Source organism: Prionailurus bengalensis, chromosome D2, assembly GCF_016509475.1.
Source record: "Prionailurus bengalensis isolate Pbe53 chromosome D2, Fcat_Pben_1.1_paternal_pri, whole genome shotgun sequence".
NCBI classification, from domain to species: Eukaryota; Metazoa; Chordata; class Mammalia; order Carnivora; family Felidae; genus Prionailurus; species Prionailurus bengalensis.
The window spans coordinates 8,100,022-8,123,532 of NC_057351.1; the positions used below are offsets into that span (position 1 = coordinate 8,100,022).

General features: G+C 44.6%; 2 protein-coding genes across 3 annotated transcripts in view; one reads left to right on the forward strand and one right to left on the reverse strand.

The window, feature by feature from the left end:
- The first annotated feature begins 1,041 nt into the window (after window positions 1–1,041).
- Window positions 1,042–20,853, forward strand: LIPM (lipase family member M). Of its 2 annotated transcripts, XM_043598019.1 has the most exons (9): window positions 1,042–1,388; window positions 4,284–4,401; window positions 9,054–9,252; window positions 10,334–10,443; window positions 12,709–12,845; window positions 13,706–13,852; window positions 15,117–15,188; window positions 16,672–16,743; window positions 20,366–20,853. In XM_043598019.1, exons 1-9 carry the CDS (start codon window positions 1,242–1,244, stop codon window positions 20,633–20,635), a joined length of 1,272 nt encoding a protein of 423 aa, XP_043453954.1. In that variant the 5' UTR covers window positions 1,042–1,241; the 3' UTR covers window positions 20,636–20,853. The 2 variants fall into 2 exon arrangements, with proteins under 2 accessions (XP_043453954.1, XP_043453953.1); XM_043598018.1 differs by lacking the exon at window positions 16,672–16,743 and having other exon boundaries at window positions 1,047–1,388.
- Window positions 20,854–21,558: 705 nt separating this feature from the next.
- ANKRD22 (ankyrin repeat domain 22) overlaps window positions 21,559–23,511 on the reverse strand; it is a 39,609-nt gene continuing 37,656 nt past the window's right edge. Inside the window, exon 8 of the mRNA XM_043598026.1 lies at window positions 21,559–23,358. Within this exon, the coding sequence (XP_043453961.1) occupies window positions 23,281–23,358 (78 nt within the window). The 3' untranslated portion in view covers window positions 21,559–23,280. The remainder of the gene's footprint in view (window positions 23,359–23,511) is intronic.

The window sequence follows — 23,511 nt, forward strand, 5'->3', positions numbered from 1 at the left end:
ACAGACCCATCAGTCCTGTTCTGGCTTGGGCTCCTTGGCCAGCCACATTCCAGAAGGCTGTAAGTTAGGCTGCTTCTCTGCTCCACTCTAAGGAGCTATTGTAGGGGTAAAGAAATATATGACTTTAAATAAGGTGTTTTTTCTGATATGCGAACACATTCTTTCTCAAAACGACAGCACATCTATCCTCCTGGCCCGTCCAAATAATAGTAAGTTAAGGAGGGGTTTGCGTGACCACACAGCACAACAAACTGGGACATTTAGCTCGTGCAAATAACTAGGCTGCAAATCATTCTAGTTATTGCAGACGATTTAATTACCAGGTATCCGTCTGATTAATCTCTCGGCAATTAGCCAGTGGTTACGACCCCACACGAAACTTTTCTCACGTGTCTATTTAATGGAGCCACATTAAAAAAGGCTCTAAACGTGGAAGATGCATTTTCCTCCAACCAATGATCTCACTCGTCACTAAAAAAGAGGGAATGTCCTGTAATTTTCTGACATGTTAAATAGAACTCCTTATAAGCTACATTGATCTTCAATAAAAGGACTGATCATTGAAACCCTAGAAGGTGGCTATCGAAACGTGTAATACGTTCTGCCGACTGGATTCCACCCTTGGAAGAGAGATTGAAAACTAGGGGAGAAAAGGGGGGGCAGCTGGGTGGCTCAGTCACTTAAGCGTCCAACTTTGGCTGGGGTCATGATCTCGCGGTTCGTGGGTTCGAGCCCCATGTCAGGCTCTGTGCTGACAGCTCAGAGCCTGGAGCCTGCTTCAGATTCTGTCTCTGTCTCTCTCTGCCCCTTCCCCCACCCCTCTCTCTCTCAAAAATAAAGAAACATTAACAAAAAAAACTAGGAATAAAAGAAAAATGATCTTCCCTATGGTTCTTATTTCCTGATGATGAAGAACAGGGGTTTTATGGGCCGTATCACGTGCACATAATTCCAGGTTGCATCAAAGAAAGTTCCCCACACCTAGAAGGTGAGGATTGGTGAGTTTGAGCCGTGTGAGCGGTAGGAGGGGCCTGGTGGCATTGGGACATCCTCGGCCACGTTGCCAGTCCACTTGGTGTTCTTTCCTTCCTGTCAACCAAGCTTGTTGAATCTGTCTCAGAATTGGGGGGAAGCGTCCTAGACGGGACACTCAGCAAACAGTGTTTAAACCTCCAGATCCTTCTGACATTAGAACCGGTTGTTCCATCGCCGGGAAAACACACACATGCAGATGTTGGATCATGTCAAAACTCTTGTCAAGAGTGTGGATTGTCTCACACAGGACCGAGATGTGGCTTCTGATTGTGGTGGCATATTTGTTCCAAAGAAATGTGAATTCGGGAGGTATGCCGACTAAAGCAGCGGACCCAGAAGCATTCATGAATATTGTAAGTTGGGATTTTCCACGCTTGGGGGGAAATGACGTGGCTCCCACGTTAACTTTCGCACTGCGTATTATCTGCATTATATATTATATTTATGTGTGGTCGTGACTTTTGCTGGCAGAGCGTACTCATGGACCAGTACACGGTACTGGGAAGAAAGCCAGTGAGTGAGTAAGCCTGCATTCTCCTTGAACAAATTCAGTGAATTTGGGCGAGTGGCTTAATCCTTTTGCTTCGAGCACAACTTAACTCTTTCCTGGATTCTTAGGCTCATTCTAGGAGCAGAGAAACCACTGTGGCATCTCGTGTGGATCAGAAGGGTCTCGCTTCTCACTCCTTACTGTCAGGACACCTGCTCCTCGTCACATCCTGTGCCCGTTCTGGTGTATTCTCCTTACCCGCTTTTGGATCGGTCACTCGGTTGGCTGGCAATAAGAGGTCCCGGAGGAAATCTAGAAAGGGGTAGAACTCATGAACAGCGTGACGACTTTTTAAGCATCCCAGAGAAGTTTTCAGCTCACTTTCGAGCTCTTAGTGGAGCTCAGCAGCGCCCTTCATCAAGTTGTGCGTATCCCGTCGCAGATACTGTCATGAAAAAGGCAGAGGGGCCGTGTCCTCCTCACTGCCCCCCTGCAGTAGGTAGGATCATCCCCGTATTTCAAATCAAGAAACAGAATAAAGAGGCTATGAGGAGCATCCGTTGGGCCACACCACTGGCAGGTAGCATAGCTTCAACTTCAGTCCAGGCCTGCCCGAACACAAGCCTCATCGCTCTAACCACTGCACAGTGAACCCTCCCAGGTGAGGAGAGGCTCCCTCCTCCCTCCTGGCCCGGCGAAGGTCCCACACACATTCCTCTGAGTAATTAGAGGGAATCTCTCTAGCCATAGACAGAGCCGGTCTCCCTGGCCTCACCCACTGGGTGTGCCCAGCGCCGGGCGCCCTTGGGACCTTAGGAGCCCTAATACTAAAATCCATTGAACCGACTCTGCCGTTGAGAGTTCATGCATGGAGAGGCAAAGGAAAGTAGGAAATTCATATGATTACTGGTTTCGATTCAAAGAAATGAAATATAAGCGGTTCGGAGTCTGAACGGATTTGATTCCGTATACTGATTTACACGGGTATAGTCTGTCCTATGTTTTGGTAGACAGCTGGCTTCATGCGTGTGGTTTTCTAGCTGGTGTTAACTGAGCACCTATTAGGCCCTTGATATGTGCTAATCACTAGGTTACAGAGATCTAAGGATACCAAAAGACCCTAGTTCATGGAGCTATACCGTCCAGCAGGGAAAATAGACACTCAATTGCTAATGACAAGAGCAGTGAAATCAAAGAAGAAAACATAAAATAGGGGGACCCAATCCAGAGAATTCAGGAATATTTTTCTTAAAAAAGGTCTCTTAACCTCACATCTGCAAAATGAATAGTAGTTACTTGAGAGGGTGGGCGTGATGTTTAGTTACAGTAGTCGCTAATGTGCATTAAACACCTACTATGTGCCAGGTAATCTAGTGAGTGTTATATGTGCATTATCTCTTCACATTCCTTGCAAGAACCCCATGGAGTATAAACCATGGGCATACCTCATTTATAGGTTTATAAATTGAGGAACAAGGACAAGTTAACTAATTTTCCCAAGATCGTACAGCTAGTTTGTGTATCAGTGTTCAAACCAGGATTAAAAGTCAAGCAGTGGGACCTCAGGGACTTTCTCTCCACTACTAGGCTTTTCCTCAGGTACTATGCTGGGCATTTCAGTCCTGGCTTTCTCCTCTATCGGTCCTTTTAACGCAGCAGCTGATAGAAATAATTCCCTCCTCTGGGTAATGACAGTGGGTAGGAATAGTGAAGATACGGAGCAGATTTCTGAAGCCTCGTATTTCACAAAGACCTTTTACATGTGATAACTGTGTAGAGTAGGGGTCCTTAAACAGGGGTCCATACACAGGCAACAAGAAATCAGGAACTCCTGAAAGTATACACAAAAACGTGTTTGTGTGTCCATGTGTGTATTCCTTTTTATAGTTCTCCTCGAATTCACCGAGGGATCCTTGACCTAAAAATGTTAAGAACTGCTGTTCTTGAGTCTGTGGTTTTTATTGTATTGTATTTATTGTATTTATTGTATTTATTGTATTGTATTTTAAAAAGCATGAGCAGGGGAGGGGCAGAGAGAGAGGGAGAGAGAATCTTAAGCAGTCTCACACCCAGAGCAGAGCCCGACCGAGGTCTCAATCCCGTGACCCTGGGGTCATGACCTGAGCTGAAACCAAGAGTTAGATGCCCAACTGGATGAGCCACCTAGGTGTCCCGAGTCTGTGGTTTTTAGATCTGAAAAGAACCTTAGGAAATTCCATGGTCTAAGGGTTCTCATAAGCTCTCCTGGGACAGATGTCTGCATTGACTGCATTAGAATTACCTGATCCCTAACCTGAAGTGGGCCCAGATAGCTGTACATTTAAGTGCCCCAGATAATTCTGATGTCCACTCAGGCTTTGGAATCAGTATTCTGGTCCAGTGGTTCTTAAACATTAGGGTGAATCAGAATTTCCGAAGGAGCTCGTTAAACCACAAATCCCTCCCAGTTCCCAATTCAATAGTTGTGGAGGGAAACGGATCACTTGTAACTCTAACAAGTTCCCAAGTGATGCTGATGCTTTGGGTCCAGGGCCCACACTTTGAGAACCATTGCTCTGGTCCGTTCTCCACATTAAAGGCAAAGAAAGCTGGTGGTAGTGTTGGTGGCTAGTTTTTCTAAGGTAACATGCTTAACTAGGGAACAGAAGGGAGGTCTTGTCCACATCTTCCAGGTCAAGGAATCTACTAACTACTTTTGAACTATTGAGAGTATAGCCATACAGAACTGAACTCAAAAGACACTGTGCTTTTTCCTTAGAGTGAAATCATCCAACATCAAGGCTATCCCTGGGAAGAGTATGAAGTCGTGACAGAAGATGGGTATATCCTTTCTGTTAACAGAATTCCTCAAGGCCTAACGAAACTTAAGAAGACAGGTATGGTTCACCCCATGCCCCTCCAATATGGCAGCCTTCCCTACAGTAATGACTTCCTTGTGATTTGGGTGTGTAGAGGGGAGTCTGTGTTCTTGTTCCAGACTGGAGCCCATTGTTCGGGTCAAAAGATAGCTTCACTACCCCCCATAATCTCCATCACAACCACTCCATTAATCCAAATATCTCCAATTATCTCAAAGAAACATAGTGGTTGCCTAAAAAACAAAAACAAAAACAAAACAAAAAAACCTTCCAGGAAGGTCCATTTCTTGACCCCTTCTAGCATATAACCCATCCCCAAACTCCTTTTATATAAACGTTCTAGAATATTCACTGACAGTCTTTTGACCAGACCACACCAGGCCCTGCTCATGAAGAATGCAAATTTCAAAATGGCATCTCACACCCACCCCTGCACACTCTATCCCCCATCCGAACAGCACTTTAAGTATTTGAGATATTGCCCAACTTCTCACCAAAAATTTTTAAAAATCAGGCAACACGTGTACATTTAAAATTTGTTAGACCTTTCTACAATTCATATAATCCCATTCTTTGTATATGGGATTTTCAGCTCATGCTGGTTTTTAAAAAATTCGCGTTCCTTACCAATGAAAGTGTGCCCACCCTCTGCCTCCATTTGGCTCTGTTCCTTTGAATACTCTAGCTCTACGTGTATAACAGCAACTACATTATTTGTGATGAGTACAGATAATATAATTTCATATTGTGTTCTTTCTAAACGCCAGGTACAAGGCTACGTGTTTTATTTGCATTCGTCTCATTTAACTTTCACAATACTTCTAAGAAACTGCCACTCACAGAGGTTAAGTAACTTGTCCAGAAAGCCTGTGCTAGCACTTGCTAGAATGTTGCAAAACCCACACTCAAATCAAGATCTGTCTGCCGCTCTAGCCCACGTTCTTAACTAGAACCAGGGAAGGCTGGGTGAATGCTATTGCCTTTGGTGTGAACAGGCTTTAGGGTTCCGTTTTATTGCAACTTACACTTGTGCGGCTTTTTGAAAACCACCTTGTTTTAAGCCAGCTGCACAACCCTGCCTGATATATCTTCAGCATGCCCCAACCTCGGTGCCTTTGAACTTAACCGTGCTCCCTCTGGACCGCTAATTCATCAGATAGCTACACAGTCTGCCCGGGCCTTCATTTAGGTCCTCTCAATCATCTTCTTTCCCTAACCACCCTTTTCAAAATAGCAGCCCTTTGCCACCTAGCAGGCTCTCGCCGCTTTATCATGCTTCCTTTTCCCTATAGCACCTGTCACCTGGTGGGATAGATATTTACTTATTCACGATCTGTCTCCCCCAACCAGAATGTAAACTCATCGGGAACTGGGACTTTATTCTGTTGAAGGCCACACAGCCAGTGCCTAAAAGAGTGCCACACACGTTCTAGATGCCAATAAACATACGTGGACTGAGTGAATGGATTTTAATGAATTTTATACAAATAAACAAGTAGCCGGGAGTTGCAGAAAGAACTTCTCACCAAGCCCCGCTAATCCTAGGACGTAAACCAGGCACAGCTCTTCTGAGCGATCGAGTGACTGTGGCAGTTCCTAAGCTCACGAATCACCTGCAGCCCCCATTCATGAATGGAATTTGTTTCCTCACATCCTGTTTACTTAGACTGTTCACTCGTCACATGCGAGTTTGGAGTTCAGTGCATCCACCTGCCTTTTGGGTCCAGTTGATGCAGAATACTCCCCTCTCGTGGCCAGTGTTGTTTCTGCAGCTTCTATTGGCCTCTACGAGGAGAAAATCCCCTAGGAGGCTAGGTGGTACCCTGATCGCCTTCACTAAAAATGTTCTTTTCTCTCATCACAGCACATTTCTCAAAAGGTAGGAAATTGAATGATTGATGTTATTACCTACTGCATATCCCATATTACAATTATGTCAGTTATACCGAAGTCCTTTATATTTGCTTTTATCCCTGGTCAGTAATCTAATCCAGGGTCGTATGCCACAGTTAGTTGTCATGTTTTGTGGGGGTTTTTTTTGGGGGGGGGGGGTTCTCCTTTATAAACTGAACCAATTTCTCAGGTTTTGTCTCTTTGCCTTTGACATTTTTTAAAAGCGTTTTGGACAGTTATTACAGAACGCTCTCCAATTTGTTTTGTCTGGCGTTTCTTCATGATGGGATGCAGGTTATACATTTTGGCGGGAATGCCACAGAAGCAGAGGTGTGCCCTCAATGTGTCATATTTTGGAGCACATGATAACGGCTTGTCCCGATACTGGTGATATTCGCTTTATTAAAAAATATTCTTCTTTTCTCCCCAGCTTTATGGATGCATAATTGACAACATTGTATATATTTAAAGTGCACAGTGTGATGGTTTGCTCTGATACATTATGCACTGATCGCCACAAGCAGGTTAATTAGCAAGCACATCCATCACCCCCAAGAGTTACCATTTTATTTTACTTATGTTTTTTTTGTAGTGAGAATGCTTAAGATCTATTCTGTTAGCAAATGCAATATTATTAGCTTGATATTACCTATTATTGATAATATTATTGATATTACCTATTACCTATTGATAATATTATTGACATTACCTATTATTACCTTCATATTAATATTACTATTAATATTATAGCCACCCTGCTATACATTAGCTACCCAGGAATTGCTCATTTTATAGATGAAGACTTGTACCCTTTAACCAATATTAGCCCATTTCCCCCACCCCTCAGTCCCTGGTAACCACTGTTGTATTCTTTGTTTCTAGGAGTTCAACTCTTTTTTTTTTTCAGATGCCACATATATGTGAGATTATACAGTATGTCTTTCCCTGCCTGACTTATTTTGCTTAGCATAATGTCCTCTAGTTTCATCCATGTTTGTCACAAATGGCTAAATTACACACACACACACACACAGACACCACATCTTTATGCATTCCTCAGTCAACAGATACTTAGGTTGTTTCCAATCTTTTAATGCTGCAATGGACATGAAAATGTAGATATCTCTTTGAGATTGCACTGGTTTTATTTCCTTTGAACATATGCCCAGAAGTGTAGTTGCTGGTTTATCTGGTAGTTCTATTTCTAATCTGTTGAGGAACCTCCATATTGTTTTCCCTAATGGCGGTAGCAATTTATGTTACCACCCAAGTGTGCAAGGGTTCCCTTTTCCCCAATATTCTCAACGTCCTGGTTGCTCCTTCTTTTCTATAACAGCCTTTCGAACAGTTGTGAGGTGATAGCTCATGGTGGTTTTGATTTGCATTTCCCGGACGATGAGTGATGCTGAGCACCTTTTCATGTGCTTGTTGAACATTCGTATGTCGCCTTTGGCAAAATGCCCTTTCAGGTCGTTTGCCCATTTTTCAATCAGATGGGCTTTTTTTGCTGTTGAGCAGTACGAGTTCTTTTTATTCGGGAATATTAACTGCTTATCAGATACATGGTTTGCAAATATTAGCTCCCATTCTGTGAGTTGTCTTTTCACTATGAGGGCGTTTCCTTTGCTCTGCAGCGGATTTTTAGCTTGACTCGGTCGCACTTGTTGATTTTTGGTTTTGTTGCTTGTGATTTTGGTGTCTTATCCAAAAACATCAGCGCCAAGGCTAATGTCAAGGAGATTTTCCCCTATGTTTAGTTCTAGGCATTTTATGGTTTCAGGCTTCACGTTTAAGTCTTAATACATTTTGAGTTAATGTTTGTGAATGGCATAAATGACTGGTCCTGTTCCCTTTAGCGATATTAGCTTTCTAACAATTTTGTTAAGGTAGAGTCTGTCGGGTTTTCTACTCTGAATCCAACATTTTCCCCTTTGTAACTAACAAATAATTTTTGAGGAGATACTTTCAGATAATGTAAATATACTATATCTCGCTGAACTTTTACCCACTGATTTTAGCATCCCCTGATGATTTTATAAGGCCATCAATCTTTCCATATTTATTGATATTTTACTGTAAGTAAGAGCTTTTCTTTCCCTCTCTAATTATTTGTTTATTCTTTTATTGATGGGTATCAATATAGTCTTAGGCATTCTTAATGTATTCACTGGGATATGACTTATTGCTGTCCTTATTTATTTTGAGTCTCAAAGGTTCCCATATTTGAGAAGTGGGAACTTCTTCAAGCTGGCTAATGAATCCTTTTGACATGAAGGGCCCATAATCATTAAACCATTACATATATGGTATATGCGAAACATACATCTATATATAATTTTATAATAATAAATTATATATACATTTAAAAGTAGATGATAGATAATTATATTTGTCATTACACAATTATCTTAATCATGATACTATACTGCCTCCAGGACACTTCCAATGTCCTCTGTGGTGCCCAGACACATCTAGTGATAGTAAAAACTACACAAAGACCACAACGGACGCTGAACTTTATTGATCTCTTCTCTATGCTTGGCATGGCCCCATCTGCCCCTTGTGCACTATTTTACTTAATCATAACAAAAATCCTGCTCTTCTGATGAGGAAATCAAGAAGCAGAGAGGTTGAGTGACCAACCAACACAATCCATCTGGCAAGCAGCTAAATCAAAATTTGAACACAGGTCCTTTGGCCTTGAAAGCCCTTACACCCTAGAGGGTAACAAGAAAGGTGGAGAACATTTCACGTGGCTGAAATTTTCTCCCGTGTAGGTTCCAAGCCTGTGGTGTTCCTGCAGCACGGCCTGCTTGGAGACGCCAGCAACTGGATTTCCAACCTTCCCAACAACAGCCTGGGCTTCATTCTGGCCGATGCTGGTTTTGACGTGTGGCTGGGGAACAGCCGGGGAAACACCTGGTCTCGGAGACACAAGACCCTCTCCATTGACCAAGATGAGTTCTGGGCTTTCAGGTACACGACAGTGTTGAGAGTGGAGGCGGACATGGATGTCTTTGGGAGAACTGGATAAAGAATATGGCTTCTAGCATTTGGATAATTTACCTTGGTTGGCTCATCAATATCCTACCGTGATGTCCCTCAATTGTTTTAGTTTCACTAGGGGTTCTTTGTGGGGAGGAGTGGGGAAGATCGGGTTTGCCAAGTAGAAGGTGGGTCTGGCTAAAAGTGGTGGTTGTTGTCAGGTGGTTGAGACTGGGAGGAGAGAAGATGTAGGTCCATTTCCTTGTAGATGCACATCCTGGGGCTAACTCCCCCCTGAGTAATGACAAGGACTGATACCCAGAAAGTGATGAGATCAGGCAACATTAAAGACATAAGGGAAACTCGGGGTGCCTGGGTGGCTCAGTCCGTTAAGTATCCAACTCTTTGTTTCAGTTCAGGTCATGATCTCACAGTTTGTGAGTTCGAGCCCTGCACTGGGTTCTGTGCTGACAGCACGGAGCCTGCTTGGGATTCTTTCCTTCTCTCTATGCTTCTCCCCACTCATGCTCTCTCACTCTCTCGCTCTCTCTCAAAGAAAAAAAAAAAGATATGAGGGAAATCATGAAGTCTTAGGGACCATCAATTTAACTAATACATATCTCACACTCTTACGAAAGGTTTTTAACGTTTTTATTTAAAGTACCTATTGGCATTCAACCTGCTCTTTATCCATGTGATCAGAGAAGGGCCCCGCAGCATTTTCAATCCTTTCCATACAAATGAATGTGCACGGCCCTGTGCTGTTCTACTAACTGTGTAACAGGACGCCTCCACTGGGAGGTAAGTCATGTGCTCAGTAAACATCCACGGAAGATGATTACTGCTCTGCGATCACATCTGGAGAAAACAGCAGTGTGCAAATAGCTGGTGGCCCCAGAGGCCCCCATGTGTCCCGGGTGTGAAACAAGTCCATTCTGAGGGTTGTGAGGGGCACAGTAAGTAACAAGCCGGTGGGGATGACGCCTCGGGGGCTTGTTTGTAAACCCCAGGGCTGCTTTTGTCGTTTCTGATTATAATTTTTCATGTAACTTTGTCTTTTCCCCCCTTATAGTTATGATGAGATGGCTAGGTTTGACCTTCCTGCAGTCATAAACTTTATTTTGCAGAAAACCGGCCAGGAAAAGATCTATTATGTCGGCTATTCACAGGGCACTACCATGGGTAGGTTCGAAGGAAAGCAGGTTTGTACAGTCAGAAATGCGGGCATGCGGTGCGCGTGGCTCTGCCTGGGATCCGTCATCCGACACGCGTCTCAAAACTGACCCCATCCTCTTCCCACTCCGAGGGCCGTGGGAAACCAGGGGTTGAGCTGAGAGAAGCTTGTGGTGTGGTAGAAAGAGAGAGGGCTTTCGAGGCGGACAGATGTGGAATTAGATCCCATCTGGCTCTGGGGCCTCGTAGCTGAATGTCCTTGAGCCACTTATCCAGCCCCTCGGGTCTCGGTTTCCTCATCTGTAAGATGGTGATAATCACTCCTTCTTAGCAGAGTTAGAGGTAGTTTGGACTATTCAATGGTAATGTATACAAGGTCTGGGAAGGCAGGGATTTCGTCTCAGAGCCGTTTCTGGCCCAGAGCGTACCTGCAATTCAATACACAGCAAGCATTGTTGTCCCGCTGCGGACAGCAGTGATGGGGGATTTTATCCAGGTCTTTTTCCTTTCCTTCGAAGGACAACGCCTGGAATTTTGTGCTGTTGTCCTTTTGCATCCGCTGCACTTGCGAGAGACTGTAACGCACGGCCCCTGCGGGATACAGGTCATCTACCGGGGAGACGGGAGTGCAGTCTGCGGCCTCCCGCCTCGTCTCAGACCGAAACCAGTAGGAAAAGTGTGTTTGGCTTAGATCAGGACAAGGGGAGAGCAGGAGGGGCCCGGCGCAGGCCGTGAGGGGAAGGCTGTCCCGGGAGGGCTGAGAGAGTTCACCCCGAGCCGAACCCGAAGGTGACGGCCAGGGTATGGGGCTCTGAAAAGGCAGGTAAGCGCACCTCCTGGAATTCGGGGCAGGCGTTCAGTGGGCTTCTTTTTATTTGGTGCTCTCTGGCCAATGAAGAGTCTGACTTCCACGTTTTCTCCTCTGGATTTTTCAACAACATTAACCGGTGGCGGTGACGCTCCCGTCTCCCCACACACTTCTCAGAAAGAAAGTTGGGGTGTTAGTGCCTGCCCTTGCTCTAATGTCCAGAGGCCCTTGAGATTTTCTCTTCTCTACACGCAAATTGTCCAGCGTGACATTAAGACCAAGGTGCTACTGATGAGGCCAAAGGCTATTTCGAGAAGAAAAAGGGGGCCAAAAAAGCACAGGACTCTTCCGGTGGTCAACCGTGGAGCTGTTCCTACAGAAAACTTGTACTTGATTTGCAGAAAGAGAAGTATCACTGGGGGAGGTTAGCGGGAGTTCTCAAACTTGACATTCAAGGGAGTTCAGAGAGGGTCGCAGTGAAGCTGGACTACAGTTTAATGGCGTTCCGGCTCCGTCCTGCGATAGGACCTACAGCTGGGAGGGCAAACGCTACGAGTGAGTTACTCTTGAACCTGCCTTGGCCTGTGGCTGGCAAACCTAATCACAGGGAGGGAAAAGTTGAGAAGGAAGTGCTCTTCGTGAATACTCACCTTCTGGGGACGGGAGGAAGTCACGTGATACTGGTTTCCATCTGCCCTGCCCCCTACCGCTCAAGCTGCAAATACCTGAGTGCACAGAGTATTTCAAACTCAATGACCTTGCCCTGGCTTTAAAAGGCCCCTTTTCCTCCCCAAGGCTCCACAGAGATCTCCCCTACACGGTGGTAATTTGGACTGTTTCATAGATAGCAAAACCGAGGCACGGACTGGCTAGCCAGGGTCCCAGACCTAGTCTACGACAAAAATAAGAGTTGAAACCCAGTTCACGAGACAACTTAGATTACATTACAGTTTGGGCTCCAGAAAAGGTAGGAGTCAAGGAGACCAGCGTAAACCCTGCTCTCCCAACACCCATTATATTACGGAACATGCTCGTTACCAATAAACAAGGTGATTTCTCTAACGCTCAACCTCTTTCACCGTAAAGCAGAGATTTGCCTCAATACCTCCCTCGCAAGAGTCAGAATTAAATGAAGGAAAAGCTACAAAAGTCCCCTGAAAAGTGTCTAGCACACAGTTCCTTCCCTCTACATATATATGTTCTCAGAGTCCGTACTATTGGACTCAATAGGTCCATTCGGTAATGTAATGAGAACCTACTAGTTGGAAAGTGTTTGCAAGATGTCTTAGGGGACACAGAGGTGTTTTGGCGGCTGGTGTTTCCCCCTTTTAAGGAGCTTGTATTTCCCTGGGACGGTTAAGACACCATCGCACGGAGTTCCTGAAATAACTTGACCAGAGTGAAATCAGTATTTTACGGGTTTTAGGAGATTCAATATCCACACTGACGTATCTCTTCTTTTGTAGGTTTTATTGCTTTTTCCACCATGCCAGAACTGGCTCAGAAAATCAAAATGTATTTTGCTTTAGCACCCATAGCCACTGTCAAACACGCCAAAAGTCCTGGCACCAAATTTTTGCTGCTGCCGGATATGATGATCAAGGTATGTGAGTCCTCAGAGACCTTCCTGTCTGTGTAGAAGGGTCTCCAACCCGATTTGCCACGACACACAGAATATAAAATCGACACAATGATCTTTCGACTTTATGACGGCGCAAAAGCATTCACTAGAAACCATACTTTGAATTCTGAATGTTGATCTCTTCCTGGGCTAGTGACATTTGGTACGATCCTTTCTCGGCAGCCACAGCTCCTGGGCAACCACAGGGTCACGAGGGTCAACGAATGATACACTTACCACCCTTCTGTCCCCACACAGCCACTGTTTGTCACTTTCGGTGCAGTACCCAATAAATTACACTTTATTATAAAATAGGTGTTGGGGCGCCTGGGTGGCTCAGTCAGTTAAGCGTACGACTCTTGATTTCCACTCAGGTCTTGACCTCACGGTTCATGGGTTTGAGCCACACATAGGGCTCCATGTGGACAGTGTGGAGCCTGCTTGGGATTCTCTCTCTCTCTCTCTCTCTCTCTCTCTCACTCTCTGCCCCTTCCCTGCTTGTGCTGTCTCTCTCTCTCTCTCAAAATAAATACATAAATATTTTTAAATCTCTTTTAAAATAAATAGATAAATAAAATAGACTTTGTGTTAGGTGACTTTGCCCAACCGTAGGCTAATGTAGGTGTTCTGATCATGTTTAAGGTCTGCTAGGCTGAGCTATGATGTCAGTAGGTTAAGTGTATTAAGTGCGTTGTTGACTTTGAGTATTTTCAGCTTATGATGGGGTATTATTGGGGACATAACTCCATTGTAAGCTGAGGAAGATCTGTATGCTTTTAAATTAGACTCACTTCTTTTGAACTCTAATGTGATAACTACTACCCCATTTCATATTTTTACAGGGGCTGTTTGGCAAAAAAGAATTTCTGTACCAGACCAGATTCTTCAGACAGTTTGTTATTTACCTGTGTGGTCAGATGATTATTGATCAGATTTGTAGCAACGTCATGTTACTTCTGGGAGGATTTAACGCCAACAATATGAACATGGTAAGTGGGAGCCTAATAAATCCTGTTTCCACTAGGAGTGATCGGTCTCAGTCCCTGTAAGTGAGCTACTACAGGGCAGGCTTAGAGAAATGACATACACGAACTAATTCGGTTTTCTTCAAATCATACTAACACGCAGAAAATACTTCACCATGGGCTGAGTCAAGGTTGAGGTAAGGGCATTGCTAGATACTAACTTCGTAGATTATGGATGGAACAGGTGTGAGAGCAGCTCTACTGCGGTGAGTTAACTGCCAGACATCACACACCTCTTCTTTCTCTGTAGGTCCTTCCAGTTTGTAGTTTAAGGGGACGTCTCGGAATCTCCGTTCAGCTTAGGCATAGCCACCGTTGGTGGGGTCGCTGGCGGGCTTCCTCAGAAAGCACCATCTGAGTTGGAGACTAGTGTGCAGAATGATTTGGAGTGAGACCCTTGGGATGGCACCCAGGGCAGGGAAGGAAGCAGGATTCAGTAGACTGAAAGCGTCAAGTCGCTATGGGGTCTCGGTGGGAACCTCGGTTGATGTGAATATCAGATGACCCTTCCAAGCTGTCCCAAGTCAGAGTGAAGGGGTTGGTCTTTATAATCCCGCTTCAACCCATCACTTACTACAGATGTCACCGGGGCAGATGTTGGGCAGGACAGCTCTCTGCAACTGGGACCCCCCCCTCCCCCAACTCCAAGGAAGTCCAACAGTGTGCGAGCCACACTCCCAGCAGCCGGGGGCATACGTCTTTCACTCCTAAAGATTTTTTTCCCTTTTTTATTAATAATATGATTAATAGCTACCATTTATTATATGCCAGACTAAGTGATTCCCTATAACAACCCTATGAGACAGGTATTATCAATACGTCCATTTATAGACTAGTATCCTGAGACTTAATGCATTAAATACCTAAAGAATTAATTAATCAAATATATAATGCATTAAAGAACTCCCAAATTGAATGACAGAGGTGGGATTTGAATACAGACCCGGTTCTAGAGCCCTCATGCTTAATGATCTTAGTCAAGCTTTTAGAAGAAGTCAGATGTCTAAAGAGAAGCTGTTCTCAGATGAAAAAATACAGGTGCCTGAGAATACACTTAGTGGCATTTTTAAAATTTATGTGCATGTGTATATGTCTGTTTCGTAGATAATTGTTGCTAAACTAACGATGTTCCCATGTCTTACTCTGACCCCCTGGAGATGTGGTCTTGTCAAGGTGCACATCTCGTGAGTTTTCCCATGCCCCACAAACCACCCGTGCTTTGTTACAGAGCCGAGCAAACGTGTATGTGGCGCATACGCCCGCCGGGACGTCTGTGCAAAATATCCTACACTGGAGCCAGGTAGGAATGTCGCCTTGGCTGAGGGTCTTTGTGCGTCTTGTCTGAAGTAGTCAAAAGATGTCCTTTTGACTGCGCAAGTGTTATTTCACATGTATTCCAACAGGAAACGTGATCCTGTCAATGTTGTTTCCACTGTGGATTTAATCTAGAGCAGTGAATCTTTTCAGGAGATGGGAGGGAAGATGGGAGGGAGATGGCTCAAGGAATCTTGGGTGGACCTTAAGAACGTGACTTCAGGGACGCCAGCGTGGTTCAGTCGGTTAAGCATCCGACTTCAGCGCAGGTCGTGAGCTGTGAGTTCGAGCCTGCTTCAGATTCTGTCTCCCTCTCTCTGCCCCTCCCCTGCTCAAGCTGTCTCTCCCTCTCTCTCTCTCAAAAATAAATCAACACTAAAAAAATTTTTTTTGAAGAATGTGACTTCAGATGGTCCAAGAGAGACCTTTCTCTGTCCCTGGACATGTCCCAGATGAGGCCGGAGATCACGTTTCCATTCTCTTTTTCGGCTCCTCCAGCAGCACGGTCAAGTGGTGACAAAAATGTGAAGGCAGGACCTAAATGCCCCAAGAAGTTTTCACAGGAGTCCTTTGTGCTGCTGACTTCATCGACAGTCACAGACGGGAGGGTCCCGATCACCAGTCACATGAACTGTCTCTGGGGGCCGCGGGTGGATCTTGGATTGCTCAGAACTGATTCTCGGACCGTGTGGATGCTGATTAGCCTTTCACACGTGGAGAAGCACCACACCTAATATTGCTCGTTAGAGACGTACTGCAGAGTCTACGTAGACTGGCTGTCGGAGGAAGGACGGAGATAAAGACAGAAAGCTAGAGCGTGGTTAACCTTAGATTCTCATCTACTGCAACTACCACTTCGTGGAACACGTAAACAAATAAAACTACGACTTTGTTGAACAAAAAATCCCAGAGGGATCCTACTGCAAGCAGAAAGTTTTAAGAATATGATGAGGGCCTTTAAAAGCCATAAATATGGGTCCTGTTTCTCCAAGGATTTAGAGCCTAGTCAGATTGTTCTTCTAAGGTCATTGCTGTGTGTGTGTGTGTGTGTGTGTGTGTGTACAGGGCGGGGGCGGTAGCGGGGTGGGAGAGAGACTTTATTATCAAAAGCAAAGAAGAATTCTGACCTGGATTGTACCTCGGTGGCCTTCTCCGAGCACCACCCCACCGCGAGCGCCAGGGGGCGCTCTCCCGCCGCAGCCGGCTGGTCCTGCGGGACAGCCGACTGCACACGGGCTGCTATGGGCAGGCACTTCCTGCAGTTGTAGGACAACGTGGCAAGTGCTTTCCGGGTACGTTTTTCTCCCCGAAAGGGCCTCACTCTTGCCTTTACGCCTTCCCGGAAAACATCCTCGCCCCGAATGGAAGAGCAGCCTCAGCCTTGGTTCTCCAGTTCCCTCCCGACTACAGACGGTGGTAGCAGATGCGTCTGGTGCGTTTGAAGGCCATGTCCGTTTGTCTCCTTTTAGGCAGTGAACTCTGGGGAACTCCGGGCGTTTGACTGGGGGAGCGAGACCAAAAATCTGGAGAAAGGCAATCAGGTAAGAAAATCAAATGCATCCTGTTTTGGCAATAAACGAGAGGGAAGTGATCGTGGCAGGGTTTCTGTTTTGTTTGGTTTGGTTTGGTTTGGTTTTTGGTTTTCGTCAAGGCGGGAATAAAATATGAGAATTTGACCAGCAGCTAACAATCCGGGCTTGACTCCATTTGAAAAGAGAAGTTCAGGGGCACCTGGGTGGCTCGGTCAGTGAAGCATCAGACTCTTGATCTCAGCTCAAGTCTTGGTCTCAGGGCCATGAGTGAACTCAAGCCCAGCGTTGTGCACCACTGGGTGTGAAGTCTACTTTAAAAAAAAAAAGAAACTAGAGAAGTTCACAGCTTAGCCAAGAGGCCTCCTGCTTTCATGATGGAGTAGCAGAACTTTCTAGATGAGGCTGCCTCCAGGAAGAAGGCTCTTGGGCTTCTAAGGAGCAAGGACAGGGTAGATTTAGTGAAGGGAAGAGTGTCGTCTGTGGTGGTCGGTACAAGGATCTTTTTAGGATGAAAAAATAAAAATAAAAAACAAAACCATGAGTGAAGATGGCAGGGGTCAGGCTGCTTCATGGCCCACGAAAGAGCACTCAATGCCCATGGGCCCTTCTCTTGCATGACCCTCTGTGTGGTCCTGGGCGAGCTGCTTTTGATTCCACAGACCCCCATGTCTCCGTCTTTAAAAGTTAGTGGACTCGATAACCCTTAAGAGTCCTGCTGGTCACGCTTTTAATGAATCTGTAATTTGCAAGTGAAAAACACGGAAGGTTATTGCATTACCTAAGAAAATGCACAGTCGATGCTACAGGATAAAATTAACCGTTGTGGAAAGTCCGAAGGGACTAGGATACTCTTCTGAGCATGAAATCCCCACTGAAGATTATTGGTTGGCTTCTGTGTGAGTGCAAACAAATACTGACCATGCAAACATAGAGCGAGAGGGAGCCCGATAGAGGCCAGCCTCTGAGGGTCTAGATGTAAAAAGCCGAGAAATGGGACAGACAGGGAGTGCCCTGACCAGCATATTCTCCATCAGAGCCATCAGCTACCTTTTATTAGGTCCTTCTTCACTGTTTCCTAAAACACGCCTTTGGAGAAAGCAGTCTAGCTTCAAGATAGTTTTATCAACATAAATGTTTTACATTCTAGAGAAAGCAGCGTGTGCAACATAGGCCCTGGAAATGGTCAGGGAAAGGAAAAGAAGACACGCGTGCCAAAAAGGTGTCGTAGAATCACAGCACCTTGGAGTTCGAGCCGAATTCAGTTCAGTGTTCTCACACGTAAAAGAGAAAAATGCATTAATGGCACCATAGAATGCTCCGACCTTTTGTGTCGAAGTTAGGCTATAGAAGGTAGTTCCGATCACTCAATTCCTCTGTGTGTGTGTGAGTGCGGGGAGATCCCTCACCACCAACAAGCAGTTCTCCGGGCACCAGCTGGGGTCCTACAATTTAACTTCATTCAGGCACTACCTGGAGACAGCACCAGATCAAGGGCTCGATTTGCTGAGCGTGCCCTCCAGCGAGATGGCAATCTCAAGCCCAGGTTGTTCCTGTGCTTCTGACCGACTAGCCATAAAGTGAAGATCTAACAACCCTCCCCTTGGGTTCTGTTAATTTGCCGGATTGGCTAGCAGAAACCAGACAGACGTTTAACTTACTAGATCACCCATTTATTGCAAAAGACAGTGACCCAGGAATAGCCAGATGGAAAAGCTGTATAGGGCAAGGTTGTGGGCAAGGGGCAAAGAGCCTCCAGCTCTCTCCTAGCATGCCACTTTCCCAAATCCCCACGTGTTCACCAGCTAGGAAGGTCCCCAACCATGTAGGATGTTTATAGAGGGTTCTTTACATAGGCAGGATTGATTCAATTATCGGCCACTGGCGATGGAACTCGTCTCCAGCCCCTCTCCCCTCCCTGGAGGTCTGGGGGCAGGACTGAAAGTTCCAGCCCTCACGTGCTTGTGTCCAATGGGGGGCCAGCCCCCATCTTTGGGCGAAGTCCAAAAGTCAGCTCATTAACTTCACAAAAGACACTTTGTTGGCTCTCATCACCTGGTAAACTCCAAGGGTTTTAGGAGCTCTGTGCCAGAAATGGGGATGGAAACCAAATATATATTTCTTATTCTAAATCACAGTCTCAGGCCAGAACTGTCAATTCTTAGAAAGCCCCAGAGAGTCAACCAGGACTGCCTGGGTTGACACCTTGGCTCCACAGTGGATTTCCTGAGAAGAAATGAGCCTCAACTTCACTGTGGAGAGTTCTAGGTGCTTGATCAACCTCAGGGCTCGGACAGCCAGTATGATCTGGAAGCACGTCTTGACAAAGGAAAAGTATCAGTTAGGAATCCTGGATACTTTTCTTCGGGTGATAGAAGACCGGAACCGGGCTCTAATTGTTACCTCGCTTGGTTCAGACTACCTGCGTTCCAGTGCCATTGACTTCCCCAGGTTTTGAGCTTGGGTCTGCCTCAAGGGCTTTCTGTTATTCCAGAAAGTCTCTGTGAAGATTCCAAGGACTTCTCAGTGAGGCTCCAATCTCTTGCCTTTCTCTATAGAATTGTATATATATATATATACATATTATGTGTATATTATATATATGTATATATACACATATGTATGTATGTATGTCCGTATGTATGTACATGTGTGTACACATACATGTATGTAAATACATATGTGTAGGCACATATATGTACGTGTGTATATACATGTATGTATGTATGTACACATATACGTGTATGTGTACATACATACATACATGTATATACATATTATGTGTATATTATATATACACACACATACATTATGTGCATATTATATATACACATACATATATATACATACATATATTATACATATATAATATATAATATATAATATATAATATATAATATAATATATGTTTATATTAAAATATATTATATTTAAATTTATATATAATATATTGAAAATAATAATAATAAATATATATATATATATATATATATATATATATAAAATTTCCCTCTAGCCTTGTGGAATTTCTGAAATCATCCTTTAAAAGGACAGGAACATTATCTTCCAAAGATAATGTGTGTGTTAAGTATTTATTAATAGGAAGAAAAGTAATGGAAAATTAATGCTTAAAGTGGAAGCCAACTTACATGGTTTCTCCCTTAACCTCCTAAGTTATTACAGGTGTCATCCCCATTTCCCAGATGAAGAAACTGAGGCCCAGCAAGGTTAACCAACTGTGCCTTCAAGCAGGGGCTGAACAGAAATTCTTGATGAATTTCTGCTTGGCTGCAGGTGCCCGAGCACCTTTCTTCACAACACATGGCATATTTTTTTTTTCAAAAGCTTATTTATTTATTTATTTATTTTGAGAGAGAGAGGGAGAGCGTGCGGGAGGGGCAGAGAGAGAGGGAGAAAGAGAATCCCAAGCGGGCCCCTGAGCCATCAGCCCAGAACCCAACTCTGGACTCAGTCTCAGGAACCATGAGATCATGACCTGAGTCGAAATCAAGAGTCAGACGCTCAACCGACTGAGCCCCCCAGGCACCCCACACATGGCATATTTTTATCGTTTATTTGAAATATAAATTGTGAGCTTGAAAACCCAAACATTACCTACGTTCCTTTTTTCTAGCCAACTCCTGTAAGGTACAAAGTTAGAGACATGACGGTCCCCACGGCGATGTGGACGGGGGGTCAGGACTGGCTTTCAAACCCAGAGGATGTGAAGACACTGCTGGCCGAGGTGACCAATCTCATCTACCATAAGAACATTCCTGAATGGGCACATGTGGACTTCATCTGGGGTTTGGACGCTCCTCACCGTGTGTACAATGAAATCATACACCTGATGAAGCAGGAAGAAACCAGCTTTTCCCAGGGAGTGTGTGGCATCCGATTGTGAAACCGTGGACACTGACAAGTCTCAGAAAAGCCTCGGGGAAGAGGGAACCCTTAAATGGAGGATTTTAAGGATTTCCAGAATTGAAAACCCACCATATGAGTAGGGGGGTGGAGAAGGGAGGACAGAGATATAGTACATATTCCTTGAGATTTCCTGTATTTGACACTAAAACTGACATTTAAATTTTTATCAGCTAATTAAAATATTGATTGGGTGAACATAGGTTTCATGTGTCATATTCTACCATCCTGAAGGGTAAATTTTACCTGACCGCTAGAGGTTATCTAGGATTCTCTATGTCATTCAGAGAGAGGCCCTTAAAATGTTAATTTTCTTCTATAAGCCATCTATTTGGACCAGTCAAGTCAAATGACAGATCGGGACAGAGACAGAGGTCTTGAATCTCTGGACTGTTGTGACCTTGACAAAATAAGCTGGACATTTTCACCTTATTGCTGTAGAGACATAATACTACTCCAGGAAGCTGAGCTGAAGAAGGAAAGAAAGAAAGAAAGAAAGAAAGAAAGAAAGAAAGAAAGAAAGAAGAAAGAGAAAGAAAAGGGAGGGAATGAAGGAGAGAAGGAAGGAAGGAAGGAAAGGAAGAGGAGGGGAGGGAGGGAAGGAGGGAGGGAGGGAGGGAGGGAGGGGACAATATGGATGAAATACATTTTAAGCCCCATTAGAAAGGGCCAGGGTTTTATAGTTAAGTCTCAGAGGAAATAATTTTGTGAGGAATTTAATGAGTTTTCCGTAAGCACGTCACGCACTCCATGAAGCACGTATATGTATTTCAGTACCTAGCATCTAGCCCAGGTCGTTGGAGAGTTCATTGACTGACGCTAGAAGACCTAATGTCCACAAATGTCTGCCCCGGTTTTCTGCCTTCAAAAACGAAAAACTAGGAAGAAAGTATTAGAATGTCATGAGCATAGAGACAACAAACTGTCGCATATTTTATTCTTTGATCTTGATAACTGCCCAGAGTCAGTCACGAATAGAAGAAAATGCTCAATTTTCACATCGTCTCAAAGATGACAGTTACGGTCACACATGAGTGATAGCGTAATTTTGCAAACCAAATTGAAGGTACACAGGTGCATGTGGAAGGTACACTGGTGTGTGAAGTTCATTTGTTGATTCCGTCCCCCAGAGCCACCTGCTAACTCGATTCGGTGCCATGTATCTAAAATAATTTCAGAGACACGTAGGGGCTTCTGAATCTGTATCTACACACTACTATTTCCTTCACAAAACATACACCTTAAGGCTCTGTACATAGCTCAATAAATATTCCGGATTTGATTTTCATTAGCCCTTTGTTCTGTTCAAGGATGGTAAATCTTTTCTTCTTAGACTGTTCATTTGTGACCTCATATAGCGTGTGATACGTCTACACTTTAGTCCATGTCTAAAGATATTAATGATTCAGTCCTGCTTGGCGAAATTTGATCATTTTTAAATGTGTTTATTTCTACTCTGTGTCATTGACACAGAGGACTTGAGAAATGTATTTTGATATTCACTATCTCCCTTCTGGAAGTATAATGCAGATACCATCTTTTCCTGTTGCTCTATTTATTGTAAAGAAATCCTTTGTCCCACGTTAACAGTAATATTTTGAATTTTAACAGTGAAAATAAACAGAAAGAACAACCTTAGTAGCTGCCTGGCATTCACGAGAGAATCATAAAGGTATTTTTGAAGGAACATCTATTCTCTTAAATGTTTATTTATTTCTGAGCCAGAGAGAGACAGAGCATGAGCGGGGGAGGGGCAGAGAGAGAGGGAGACACAGAATCGGAAGCAGGCTCCGGGCTCCGAGCTGTCAGCCCAGAGCTCGACGCGGGGCTCGAACTCACGGACCGTGAGATCGTGACCTGAGCCCAAGTCGGACGCTCAACCGACTGAGCCACCCAGGTGCCCCATGAGGAAACATCTTGATAGTTGCCTGATTTTGTTCATAATTAAGACGGATTTTACTTATAAGCCGAGAGCAAAATGTCTAGAGGTATTCTAAACTGGCTCTCAGGAAAGAAAACGAAAAAGCCTGGCTTGTAGGATTTCCCAACATGACTGTGGCCTAAATACCCCCACCCCTGACGACTGATAGATGCTTTTATTGAAGTTGTTTCACCAAATGAATATTTACATATGAAGCTCTCCCCCCACCCCCCACCGACACATCATTCTATACAAATATATCTACTTCGAATCTTCCTCCTACCACTCAAAGGACGGAGAGAAACAGTCGTTTTTTGGGTATGATATAGACAGGACCACCTCTTGGTCACAGTGGCACACCTGAGAAGAGAGGACCGAGCCAGCAACTGCGATTCTCTTCTTCAGGACCAACCGGGGTGGAAATGTCACCTTTGTGTTGGCCAAAGGGAAACTCCCACGACTTCAGTGTTTCTCCTAGAAAGATTATGACCGTGGTGAACTCCACTGGGAGAAAAAAAAAAAAAATCATCAGTACAAAGCTCTTCCACAAATGTCACCATGGCAACCGCCATTAGGGTTACCCATGGTAACCGTAAAATTGCAGCATCCAGGTTGAGCGGTCCACAGACCGATTGATTGTCCAAAATGGAGAGAGAACACGGCGCTTTAGTTTCTTTCTACTTCTCCACGTGAGGCCTCTAGGATTACGATGCTTTCCTTAGCATTGACTCAATCTGGGAAAACTTCAATCTCCGTGCAATGTCCAGCGAAGTCTCACCACGCTGAGGAGAAAAAGAAATTACGGTCCTTTGTCTCCAATGGAGTCCAAGGTCGATGCAAAAGGCCTAGTAAACAGTCTAGACCAACTGACTTACAGGCCCGGCAAGGGCTCTGAAGGTCATTTGGTTCTAACAGGAATAGGACAACGTAATTCC